The sequence below is a fragment of the Vicugna pacos genome, chromosome 11 (genome assembly GCF_048564905.1).
Source record: "Vicugna pacos chromosome 11, VicPac4, whole genome shotgun sequence".
Taxonomy (NCBI): Eukaryota; Metazoa; Chordata; class Mammalia; order Artiodactyla; family Camelidae; genus Vicugna; species Vicugna pacos.
Window position 1 is genome coordinate 38,522,536 of NC_132997.1, and position 14,128 is coordinate 38,536,663.

Sequence of the window (14,128 nt, forward strand, 5' to 3'; positions counted from 1 at the left end):
AATATTTTATCAAATTAAAAATAGATATCAACAGGCTTATTGAGATAAGATGAAAATTTTCATTATTGCTATCCTATAAATATGCTGCCACTGTTTCCAAAATACAATGTCTCAGCAAAGTAACACTGCACATTCAAAAATAAGTATTACAAACTTTGATACTACTTTAATGTCTACCATGTTGGTTATTGATTAATGGCTCTTCATACTACTGCATTCTAGTCTAGGAATAAGGTTCCAACCTTAAACACTTTTATTCTGGAAAAATTAAGAACAAAACACAATTTTTAAAAAACAAGTATTTTTTGTTAAGAAAAAGAAACTCAAAAAATGCCTCAAAGAGTGTCATCTGAGATCCATTTTTGCATATCAACATGTATCTCTCTACAGATGCTAGTAGCACTGCTATCCATATTTGTGAAGAAGAACTGAACTTGTGTGAATGTGTGTGGCAGAGGTAGTGGACTAACTCAATATTTCACCTTTGCTCCCACATTTTTCCAGCCCAATTGTGATTAATTCTAGTCAATGAATGTGAGTGGGAACAAGGAACAGAACGGCCAGTGCATAACATCTTTTTGTTTCTTGCCCTGCTCTGGTGATGAGTAATATTCCAGATAGTGAATTGCTGAGCATCTATGTAAAGCAGTCTTCACCTCACCAAGACCTGTGCTGGACATGCAGTGTGGGAAAGAGATCTTAGTTGTGTTAAGTCATTGAGAATTCAGTGTTTGTTACCTTGGCCTACTTGTGATACTGTAATTTATAATCAGAAAAGTAGATATGGTCTTTGTCCCAATTAGTGGCACAGAGGCCTTAGAACTCTTGGAATTTTCCAAGTGACAAGAGCAATAAAGGTGAAAGGAGTGCATAAGAAGTACCTTTCAACTACACCAGAGTTTATGTTAATGGGGTGTCTTCTGGAAAGTGTGAAAGGATGAGACTGGCTTCCCGGGAACCAACAAAGTAATTAGAGGGTTGGCTCTTTCAGCCCCACCCCACAGACCTCCTGGGAGGGAAAAGGGGCTAGAAATAGAATTCAATCACCAATGGCCCAATATTTAATCAATCAAGCCTATGTAATTGAAGCCTCCATAAAACCCCCAAAGGAATGGTACAGAGAACTTCTGGTAAACAAATGGAGAGAAACACTTGGAGGTGGCTGGGAGAGTGATGTACCCAGAGAAGGCTTGGAAGCTCCATGCACCTTCCTACATACTTTGCCTTATGCATCCCTCCATATGGCTATTCCTGAGTTAGGCCCTTTGTAATAAACCAGTAATCTAGTAAGTAGATGTTTTCCTGAGTTCCGTTAGCCACCCTAGCAAATTAAGTAAACATGAGGAGGCAGTTGTGGGAACCTCCAAATTACAGACAGTAGACCAGGAGCATAGGTAACAACCTGGGATTGTGACTGGAATCTGAAGTGGGGGCAGTCTTGTGGGACTGAGCCTTTAACCTGCAGCATCTAATGCTATCTCCAGGTAGATAGTGTTAGAACTGAGTAAAATTATAAGATACCCAGCTGGTGTCCAGAGAATCTGAGAACTGTTTGGTGTGGGAAAAACTATCACACATATGGTGTCAGAAGCATTATGGCATTAGTGTGAGAATAAAGGAGACACAGAAGAATGTCTTCCTTTATATTATTCTGACACTGAAATTGATACCAGGAGTGGGGTATTACAATTATAAACGAAGGATCATAGCTTAGCAGTTGAGTAGCAGTTCAAAGGCTGGAAAGGTGATCCAGGTTATAGAATGGCAATACATTCATTATATTCATGACACTGTCATCTACAATAACCAGAAGCTCTAGAACAGGGGTTGGCAAATTAATGCCTGCTTGTTTTTGTGAAGAAAGTTTTATTGGAACACAGTCACACTCACTCATTACCTACTGCCTATGGCTATTTTTGTGTTACTGTCATAAAGTTGAGAAGCTACAACAGAGACTGTAGCTTACCATCAGCAAAACCTAGGATATATACTATCTGGCCTTACCTTTACAGAAAAAGTTTGCTGACCCCTGCTCTAGAAGAAGAGATTGAAAAGCAAAACTTTAATAGTGTGTGTAGGTGGCTACTGGTGTGCATATCAAAGAAGTGGCCACTTTACAAGATATATTCAAAGTCCTGAAAGGAAAAACCTGCAACCTAGGATACTCTACCCAGCAAGATTATCATTGAGAATAGGAGAGATAAAGAATTTCTTGAACAAACAAAAACTAAGAATACAGCACTACTAAACTAATCCTAAAAGAAATATTGAAAAGTCATCTACAAATAGAAAAGAAGCAAGAATCCACAAGAAAGAGACAATCACAAATGGAAAGTAAATCACTTAAATAAGCCAGTACACAGATTAAAAAATAAAATAAAAATTAAAACATTTAAAAAGAATTGGCCACTCTACAAGAAGAAATAAAAGGAACAGAGAATCCAGAATTTCAGGGCTTTGTCATTCTGGAGAATTAAATGTTACTATATCTTTTAAAAAAAATAATGGTGGATTGTTCAGCAAATATCTCCTCTTCCCAACTTATATACTTCTTCACCTTATTGATGGGCCTAGACTAATTTTGGCCAATGGACTGTGAGGCAATGTGGTGTTCACAAAAGCTGAAGAGAAGTTTTACATGTGCCTGACTGATTTAGCATGGCTCTTGCCCTTCTTTCACTGTGAGAAATGGATGTGCCTCAGGAAGGCACTCCTTCAGCCTGGATGCTGAAACCTGAACATGAATCAAACCCTGAACCTGACTCCGTGACCTGCAGCAGTGCCACACAGCCAAACTGCAGACCCCTAAGCAAGCAATAAATGTTTTAAGTCACTGATATCTTGGATTTGTTTTTAATGCATTATTTTCACACAGCAATTCTGAAAGCCTTTGAGGTAAAAAGACCTGTAAACTCTTTAAGCTGATGGAAATATTTCAGACTTGCCAACAGAGGCTTAAAAAAACATAAAGGTAGACATGGAGTCCAAGAATATAGAGCCAGTGAGCTAACAGATGTGCTCTGAAAAGAACTGTAATGAAAAAGATAAGAAGCCTCCTAAGTTTCTAAGAGAGTTGTAGTATTAAAAAAAAAATTCTAGCCTTAAAACAATGGTTCTTAAACCAGGGCAGTTTTGTTCCCAGAGGGTATCTGGTAATGTCTAAAGACATTTTTGGTTGTCATAATTGGGGAGTACTACTGGCTTCTAGTGGGTAGAGGCCAGGAATGCTGCCAAACATTCTACAATGTATAATAGGAAAGCACCTCAAAAGAAAGAATTATTCATCCGAAATGTCACTAGTGTCCAGGTTAAGGACTGCCTTAAATGACACTAGGGCCCCCAATCTTTTATAGATAGGAAGCTGAAAAAGCTGTGCAGCCCTCAATGAGAACACATTTCCAATACTCACTTGATACATATTCAAGAAGGCTGGTAGAAAAGACTCTCCACAGGGTGGAGAAGGTATCACAGAGAAAAGAGAGTATTCCTTGCAGAGATAAGATTCAGGGCCTAATCACATAGGCCAATATCACATATGAACACAGATGCAAAAAATCTGCAACAAAATAGGAGCAAAACAATTCCAACAACATATCAAAAGGATTACACACTATGACCTAGCAGGACTTACCCCAGGAATGCAAGGGAGGCTCAATACACAAAAATTAACCAATGTAATGTACCACATTAATTGAACCAAGGAAAAACAAATATATGATCATCTCAACTGATGCAGAAATGCATCTGACAAAATCCAACACCTTTTCAAGATAAAAACTCTTAAACCAGGTATAGAACGTATGTGGTGAAAAATTAATCCTATGTAAAGAGAGGTATGGTATTTGCCCTCAGCTACAGCTGATCTCTAAGCCAGTGGAATGTCCTGACTGACAGCAGTGACTTTATTTGCCAGGGGGTTTTTGTCACAGGACAGTCTAACAGTGTGATTTATGACTGGGGCGTTGGGACACATGTTAGTTCCAACTTCTGGAGAAATAGGAGACTAAAGGTATTAGTGTGAACCTTAGGGAGGGTTGGAGACTAAAGGTTAGCCAGGCAGGCAGCATGTGATTGAGCAGCAAGGAAAACTCTGGAGTGAGCTTTCCTTGTTGGCAATACTCTGCATGCATTTTCATACTTTGTGGCTGGGAGAAAAAGGATGAATGACTGAATTCTCCGTGATGTCTCCCACATTCTGCCCTAAGCACCTCCTTCTTCAGTTGGCTTTAATTTGTATCTTTCTGCTTAAAAAAACTTTTAAGTGTAGTGCTTTTTGGAGTTCTGTGAATCATTCTAGTGATCACCGAATCTGAGAGTGGTTGTGGGGACCCCAAATTTGCAGCCAGCTAGTCTGAAGTGAGGGTAGTCTTGTGGGGTTTGTGCCCTCTAACTGTACAATGTGATTAACTCCGATGCAAAAGGGAACTTACTCAAACAGTTAAACAGCATTTATGAAACCCCATAGGTAATATCATACTTAATGGTGAAAACTGAAAGCCTTCCCCTTAAGATTAAGAATAAAACAAAGATGCTCACCTTTGCCACTTCTATTCAACATTTTACTTCAAGTTCTAGCCAGAAAAACTAGGCAAAAAACAAACAAACAAAAAAACCCCAAAAAACCAAAGCAACAACAAAAGGCACCCAAATTGGAAAGGAAGAAATAAAACTATTGTGCAGATGATGTGATCATATATAGAGAAAACTGTAGGGAAAAAAACAAAACAAAAAACAAACCCTAATAGGATAAACTGAGCAGAGGTGCAGGATATGAGATCAACACACACAAATCTGTTCTGTTTCTATACAACAGAAACGAACAATCTGAAAAGGAAATTAAGAAAACAATTCCACTTATAATACCTTCCAAAAGAATAAAACACCTAGGAGAAGATTTTAACTAAGGAGGTGAAAAGACGTACACACTAAACACTACAAAACATTGCTGAAAGAAACTAAAGATCTGTTGTAGACTGCATTGCATACCCCCACCCCACACCCCAGAGCAAATGTTGAAGCCCTAACCCCTAATGTGACTGTATTTGGAAACAGGGTCCTTACGGAGATAATTAAGGTTAAATGAGATCATAAGGGTGGGGCTCCAATACAAAAGAACTGGTGCCCTTACAAAAAGAGAGACACCAGAACTCACTCTCTCCCTGCATGCACAGAGGAAAGGGCATGTGAGGACACAGCAAGAAGGCAGCTATCTCCAAGCCAGGAAGAGAGGTCTTCTCAGCAGAAAATGAATTTACAGGCACCTTGATCCTGGACCTCTAACCTCCAAAACTGTGAGAAAATAAATTTATGTTGTTTAAGACACCCAGTCTGTGGTATTCTGTTATGACACCCCAAACAGACTCACACAACCTATGTAAATAGAAAGACATCCTGTGTTCATTAGTTGGGATACTAAATATAGTTAACATGGCAAAACTACCCAAGCAATTTACAGAGTCAATGAAATTCTTATTAAAAATTCCAGTGGCCTTTTCTTCAGAAATGGAAAAGCTAATCACTCAAACTCATATGGAATCACAAAGGGCTCTGAGTAGTCAAAATGATATTGAGAAAGACTAAAGTGGTGGGCTCACATTTCCCCATTTCAAAATTTACTACAAAGCTATAATAATCAAAATAATGTGGTACTGATATAAGCATGGACACAAAGGCCAATGGAATAGGGAACTAAGAGTCTAGAGGTAAAACCACATGTCTATGGCCAATTGAATTTCAAGAGGGGTGCCAAGAGCATTCAATTAGAAAACAACTGTCTCTTTAATAAATGGTGCTGGGACAACTGGATTTCTATAAACAAAAGAATGAAGTTGGCACCTTATCTCACACCATACACAAAAATTAATTCAAAATGGGTCAAAGACCTACACTTAAGAGATAAAACTATAAACTTCTTAGAAGAAAAATTAAGGATAAATCTTAATGACCTTGGATTTGACAATGGATTCTTACATATGACATTAAAGGCACATGCAATCAAAGAAAAAATAAACTGATTTTCATAAAAATTAAAAGCAGTATTGCATCAAAAGAGATCAAGAAACTGAAAAAACAACATATAAAATAGGAGAAAACATTTACAAATTACATATCTGATTAAGATCTAGTAACCAGAATATACAAAGAACTCAACAACAAAAAGACAAACAACAAATTAAAAAATGGGGCCAAGGGCTTGAACACACATTGTCCCAAGAAGATACATAAATGGCCAACAAACATGAAAAGATATTTAATGTCATTAGAGAAACGCAAGTCAAAAAACCACAAGATACTACTTCATACTCAACTAGGATGGCTAGAAGGAAAAAAGACAGTAAGTATTAGCAAAGATTTGAGGAAATTGGAACTTTTTGTGCATTGTTGCTAGGAATGTAAAATGGTGTAGACATTGTAGAAGACAATTTGGTGGTTCCTCAGAAAGTTAAATATGAGCCATCAATTCCATTCCTAGGTAGATACTCAAAAGAGCACTATCCACAAAAGCTAAAAGGTGGAAATAACCCAAATGTCCATAAATGGATGAATGGATAAAGAAAATGTGACAAATACATACAAAAGAGTATTAATCAGTCATAAAAAGCAATGAACTATTAATACATGCTTCAGCATGGATGAACTTGAAAACACTATGCTCTTAAAGAAATCAGACAGAAAAGGTCATATATTATATGATTCCACTTCTGTGAAATATCCAGGAGAGGCAACTCCATGGACACAGAAAGCAGACTGGCATGATGCCAGGGGTTGGGGTGAGAGGGACACGAGGAGTGACTGCTCGATGGGTAGGAGGTTTTCTTCTGGGGCAATAAATACACTTTGAAATTTGCTATTAGTGGTGGTTGCACAATGTTGTGAATATACTAAATATCACTGAATTGAACACTTTAAGATGAATAATTTTACGTTTACATGAATTTCACTTCAATGATCAAAAAGAGAATATGATAATTTTTTCTACTAACCCGATGAATAATTCCAGCAGAGTGAAGGTGCTTGATTCCACACAGCATCTGGTAAAGAAGGTAGGACATTCTTTCATGATCTAGTTCCATTTGAATCACTTGACAAAGATTTGCATCCATGAGCTCCATGACTATGTAACTTCATGGGAAAAAAGACGACAGCTAAAGTACACAGTAACAATCAGAGAGTAATATACTAACAAAATTTTAACTGTCACACTTACACATCTTGAAATTCTTCTAGGGACTTCTGTGGTGTAAAAACATTCAACAGGCCAATTATCTGTGGTAAAAGCAGAGAAATAAAAAAATCAGAAATTGCTTAATAATTTTTTTAGAGGAACTGCAAATACATAGATTAAGAAAAAAAAGCTGCCCTCAGTGTAAAAATTTTCTAGTCTTAGGTTCTAAGCTCAAGCAATCTTTTTTATTTTATATATTACAACTTTATGGCCAGGAGTTGGGGGCAGGGAGGGAAGCAGAGCACAGAGGATCTTTAGGGCAGTGAAAGTACTCTGAATGATACTATAATGGTAGAAATATGTCACTATACATTTGCCTAACCCAAGAATGTAAAACCTCAAGAGTGAATCCTAACGTAAATTATGGATTCTGGTGACATGGATGTGTTAATGTAGGTTCACTGACTATAACAAATGTACCACTCTGTTGGGGATGTCAGTAATGAAGAAGCTATACATGTATGGGGGCAGAGGGTACACGGGATATCCTCTCAGTTCTGCTGTGAACCTAAAACTGCTTTTTAAAAAATAGTCTTAAAACACACACAGACACACACACACAAACTATATCAACAGAAGAGCCTCACAAAATCTATTCCATTTATGAACACTCAATTATCAAGGACCTACATTATATAATCCTCTATAATTTGTAAGCAAATCTGAAATACCTTCTGCCAGCTCTTATCCAACTCAGTATTTCTAAATAATCTCAGCCCTTTTGCCTGCTGGTTTTTCATTAATACTGCACTTCCCCAGTTTTCCTCATTTCCAGTCTATTCCACTAGTTCATCTTTCCTACTATTCTGTCTTAATCCTCCTCCTTTCTCTATCTGTATCCTGTTCCTGGGTGATACTATGTATGTTTTTTTCTCCAAACATCTCTATGTGGATAACTTGTAAGTAGGCAGTAAAAGTCCTTTTTTAGCTTATGAGTCTTAGATTTTCCTTGATACTTCACGTGATGTCTCACAAAATAATATAAAATTGAACTCATTATCATTCCTACCCAAATCCCTTACTTTTCCAGAGTGCCTTTTCTTTTACAATAGAAGGTTCAAAGTCTTTTTTTGACATTTTTTCAATATTTGCACCATAATAAATATTTAAAAGGATGTTGCCCACTTTACTGGCAGTTTGAACTTCAGCCTCTTCTTTTCACTCCCTGTGCTAACTACACATGTTGAGGATTCTAACATTTCATCTAGGCTGTTCATGCTATAATAACTTCTAACACTTAGTTCCCTAACAACGATTTTCTACAAATCCAGCTACCATTTTACTGCCTATAATATACGGTAATGAAAAGACCTGATAGTATTACTCACCTTCTCAAAAACTTGATGCTAATAACAACAAAAATTACAACCCCCTCTTGCAGTACATTCAAAGCCCTCCACGACAGGACAGCAACCCACTTCATCTCCTGCTGAGCCCTCTACTAAACTTGATACTTTATCCATACTAAATCAGTTTAAAGAATACTGTTTAAAAAAAAAAAAACACAAAGGCCTTTAAACATACTATTCCCTATGTTTGTTATTTACCTACTAAACTCTAACTACTAAACCTTCAAGATAGGCCTCTTTGGAGAGTCTGACAACCCACTAGTCCTCGACAGAGCTGAATATTCTACTTTGTCCCCACAATATCTTGTATGTTATTATGGCATTTAACACACTATAGCATAGTTTCACTTTCACAACAGCCTCATCCCAACCACACCAAAACCCTTGTCAGAAAGAATTGTGTCTTATTCCCCTTTACAATTCCAGCATATAGGAAAATATCTGACACACATTTCTGAAATGTCTGTTGACAATTATACTTAGGAATGGGAATGCTTTTCTAGGTATACACTTCATGTGGGCAGAATCTAGGTTACTGATTTAAGCATAAAGCTTTGCTTTAGAGGCATTCAAGTATTTGTTCAGTGAATAAATTGGAAAAAAATTTCAGATCAGAGAGGTTTTAAACAAATTTGTTTAAGACAGAGGAAGTGATAGTAAGTATTTAGTTGCTTGAAATGAATTCCTCTCTTCTAACAAGATGAACTGGATACATATACCTTGACACTTGGAGAAATACTAAAACCGTTCTCATTAACATCTGGGAAATCCCAGAGTAGAAGAGAGGTGTTAAAGATGAAAGCCATTTAGACACAGAAAGGAGATGAGTGGTTGCTTAGAGCTGAGGGGGATGGGAGATGGGGGAATGAGAGCTAAAGGAATGGGGCTTCCTTTGAGGTGATGAAAATGTTCTAGAACTGACTGTGGCAACAGTCACACATATCAGTGAATATACTAAAAACCACTGAACTCTACACATTAAACAGGTTAGTTGTATGGTATGTGAATTGTATCTCAATAAAGCTGTTATTAAAAAAGATTAAAATGGACAGCTTCAGCAATTACATTAATTATGTAATCAAGAAAATTACATCAATCATAGACTTACATCAACAAAAGTCAAGGACTGATTAAGTGGGTGGTATATGACTACTTTGAAAGAAGTAAAAATTACTAGAAACATGTAAAATTTTATTTGTTTATTACTTCTGTGAATAAAAATAACAACAAAACAATAACAACAAAGAATAGCAGCAGTAGATCAGGGAAATGCAACCAGATACAACAAAGATTTCAAAAAGGCATTTTTGAAAATGTCACTAGTAACAATATCCTTGTGAACAGGTTGAGGAATTGGGGAGATCTGGGTAATTGTTATAGTTAGACATGTACTTTTTTGCGGTATACCCAAAAGTTGCTAATGAATTAATCCAACTATTATGCAGGCATCCTGAGCAAAACTGGTAAGTGAAGCGAACAAGTGAAAAATCAGAACAAAGAAGAAGAAAGCGATCCCCAACAGTCCACCCAGTAAGAGGAGCCAAAATTCACATGTGAAACTGAATAGGAAGATATAGAAAGTACTAATACTTATTATCTAAAACAAAACAAACAAAATGAATGGGAAAGACCTGTTAGTAGGTCTGTGACAAAGAATAACTTGCTGAGATAATGTGAGTCAAATGATGACCTGATTTCCAAACAGGATTACAATGTCCACACTTAAGAAGAGATGATATGCCTCAGTCCCTCTCAGAGGATTCAATCAGACATGCAGTACTGTGTACTAGGTGACAGAGCCAAGTGCATTCAGAAATAAGTGACCAAGTTGAAAAGGAAATTCAAAACCATCTATGAAAAGAGTGGAAAATGTACAATATGAATGTACTTAGTACCCCTGAACTGTACACTTAAAAATGGTAGACAGTAAGTTTTATCTTATGTGTATTTTACCAGAATTTTTAAAAAAAGAGAGAATGGGAAAAACCAGAGATGTTTAGACCAACGAAGAGATGATTTGAGCAAAACATGAAATTGTTGAACAGCCAAGACATTACAGAAACATCCATCCATCAGGGAATGGGGGAAAAATCCCATTACCATTCTTCTTTTCCCTATCTCTAGCTTCACATTCATTCACTGAACAATTCACTGAATAAGTATGTTCTGAGCACCTATTCTGTGCCAGCACTCTTCTAGGTGCCAAGGGTATTGCCTAGATAAATTTGCGACACCCACACTAGAGGGTTAATCATGTGAAACAAGCTTTCCAAGGCCTCTATTTAGGTGATAGAATCATCTTTCTTTGAAGTCACTCGCCCAAGCTCAGGAGGAGGGTGTCACTGGCCATCACCCTAGTATAAAACCAAGGGAATGCCACCATTATCGCCACAAAACAAGGCACAAGCACTTCTATTCCAGAGCAGGAGCCACCAGTAAAACCCTGACAAGCAACATGCCTGGTTCCCATGTAGAATGGCTGACACACCTTCTTTCCCATCACTGATTGAGCAATCTTCTCTCTCCTTAAATCTCAGCACTTTTTTCCATTTGCCATAATTTGACAATTACTTTTACTGCTTTATTACATTTGATGTTTAACTCTTTCCGTATTTATTCTGTCTTCAAAATAATACTGTAATCTCCCCAAATGAGTAGTCTAATCCTTAACTTCCATGAATGCTTCCCCTTAGGGGCTAACCTAACAACTGCAATACATGGAGGCTTGCACATAACTAGCTCTCAAAATGTGGTAAATTGTGTTATATGCAATCAGAGAGTACTGAGCTCTTCAAATCTTATAAACTCCCTTGGACAAACACCACAAAACGTCTCCAATCAGATGCTTTTGGTTTAGTACTTCATAAAACTGTCCCTTTCAGAATTCACTCCTAGTTTGTTTCCTCTTGACTTGGAAAAATCATCCATTAAAATAATCATAAAAGTATCAGTATGCTTAATGTAAGTTTAAAAAAGTGTAAATGGGATGAAAGTCATATGTTGAAGTCTTTATAATCATTAGAAAATAGTATTAGGAATGTTTTACTAATTTCACTTAAACATTTTTTTAAAGTTTCTGCTAAACTGCTTTATCCAATAGTATTAAATAAAGTTCCAATGTCAAAGAATAATGGGAAGGGGGAGGGAGGGTTTAGCTCAAGCACTAGAGCACGTGCTTAGCATGCACGAGATCATGGGTCAATCCCCAGTACCTCCTCTAAAAATAAACAGATAAACCTAATTGCCTCCCCGCTAAAAAAATAAAATAAAATAGAAGTTAAAAAAAAAAAGAATGGGAACAATTTCATCTCTGTGCTAAGGCTTCAGTTTTTGGAAATGTCAGCTTAATAGAAAACCAAAAGCAGAAGATGAGATCAAGCCTAAATAAAAGTTCTAAAACACCTCCCTCTTTAAAGCTCCTTTTGCAAATTAAACGTCAGAAATTTATATAATCTAAATTTCAGAAGCCATTTTTCTTCTGACATAATTTAATAAAGTTGAGAAAATTTCACAATGTAGATATCCCTTTAAGCAATGTTTCAATCGAAAGGAACAATTTAAAGTACCTATTTTAAAAGTTTTTTGATATTAATGTATTCATGAACAAATCTTGATTTCATTTATACTTAAGAAATTTTCTACAGTGTTCACTTACATTTTTGTGATTTACACATTTCATAAGAACTAGCTCTCTGTAAGCACGCTTAGCATGAGTTTGATTCTGAAATGGCCGGCTTAGCTTCTTGATTGCAACGTTTCTTTCAAGAATGGCATCATAAGCTGCACTGTAATAAGAAATTCAAAAACAACAACAAAAAACTTATAAAAATCTGCAAAACTGAATTTATGAAACATTCATGTAGATTCCTCACTTTCTCCAAAGATAAATGCAAATGAATCAATTTCCAGACTTTGATGCTCAACATGTTTTTCCTAGACCTATTACAGCATATTCCAGCAAAGGACAGCATTGTTACCTGTTTCTTAATATTAAAAGTAAAAAATGACCGTGAAGAAAGAGACTGTTCACTGGGTGTCGTCCAAGACCACTTAGCATACAATGGGCACTCAATGCACAAATGTTTAATAAGTATTCAGGTACAACAGATAGCTTAAAGTCTAAATGAATCCTTTTCCCAAAATCTACACCAAGGAAAGACAGGATAAAGAATACATGTGGTCATAAGTTCTACTCAAAATACTTGCTGAAGAACTCTACATTAAGTACCTTACCTTCTCTTTAGACACAACAAAATGAATAGAGAAAGAGGAAGGCACATATAGAGGCATCTATATGAAATATTATTTTTTTAAAAAGTAAACACTTAAAATTTGCTTTGGAGGAGAAATTAAAAATCAAGGTATTTATAAACATAAATGCTAGATTTCAGGACATTAGAAGTGGCTTCATAACTATTTGTGAAACACCTATAATTCTGTGAAATATAACACTATACTCATTACCCTTCACATCTTCCTTTACTGTATGACACTGACTAAATGGCACATTTCGCAAATGACAGGTGAGAGAAAGTAAAGCACAAGTAAGGTAAAGTGTCTTAAAATTACAGACTATTATGATTGAAAGAGACTAAAAATCATTTGGATTAATCACTTCCTGTCATAGGGCCAAAGAGGTTAAGTAATTTCCCCAAGGTTAGCCAGAAAATCAAAAGCAAAGCTGAATGAATAAATGGACACATGTACATATTCTATATACAGCATAAATAACCATTGCCTATCTGCATATATATATATATATATATACATACACATACCAAAACATACATAAATATTATAATCTTTACTTAGAAAATGCTGTTATTTATAGATAGGTCCTTCCCAAATGAAAAATAAATATTAGGGGTCATGTAGAATTAGAAGTTTTGACTCAGAAAAAGTATGTTTTATTTTATAACCACTGAATTCACTCCTATTAATTTTTTATCTGCTAAATCAAAGTAATATTTCAAACTCTAAAAGTTCTAAAGTTCAAAAGTATCTAAAAGTTCAAAAGCACTATTTTGTACCCAAGATAAGTTAGATTTCTAACTATTAATTCCTAAGTGTGCACAAATTAGAAATACCTGGGGACTCAGAGGCCCCAATCCAGACCCAATGAATCTTACTATCTATAATTGGGGCCAAGATAATGACTTTTTAAAAAAATTTAAGTTCTTCAGTTGATTCTGATAGTAACCCAACAGTGACGTTTAAAATATTTTTTAATGTTTCTCTATTTCACAGTAATGTTTTATGAAGGAATAAGCAAAAATTTGAAGGCATTTATTCCTTAGGACAGAGGCTGGTTACCTTCCATAGCAATTAAAAAAAAATTCTGGTACACAAATTTCAAAAAGCACTTACCTGAGGATAAGGGAAAGCATAGAAACCTAATAGATTTTTAAATCCTATTAAATATTTTATAAATATATTCCTCACAACAACGCTGTAAATTAGATAGGAAAATAGGCTTTAGAAGAGCTAATTTGTCATGAGTCACAAAGTTAATCACAGAGCTAGAATATGAACCAAGAGTGAGCTATCAAAAGCC

The 14,128-nt window shown here is 36.0% G+C and overlaps 1 protein-coding gene across 5 annotated transcripts in view; it reads right to left on the minus strand.

Moving 5' to 3' along the window:
* Positions 1 to 14,128, minus strand: part of MAPK8 (mitogen-activated protein kinase 8) — a 90,302-nt gene that overhangs the window by 17,251 nt on the left and 58,923 nt on the right. For all 5 annotated transcript variants that reach the window (XM_072971161.1, XM_072971163.1, XM_072971162.1 and 2 more), the window contains exons 3-5: positions 12,230 to 12,359; positions 7,208 to 7,266; positions 6,984 to 7,122 (exon numbers count right to left, since the gene is read on the minus strand). In XM_072971161.1, coding sequence (XP_072827262.1) covers positions 6,984 to 7,122; positions 7,208 to 7,266; positions 12,230 to 12,359 — 328 coding nt within the window. The remainder of the gene's footprint in view (positions 1 to 6,983; positions 7,123 to 7,207; positions 7,267 to 12,229; positions 12,360 to 14,128) is intronic.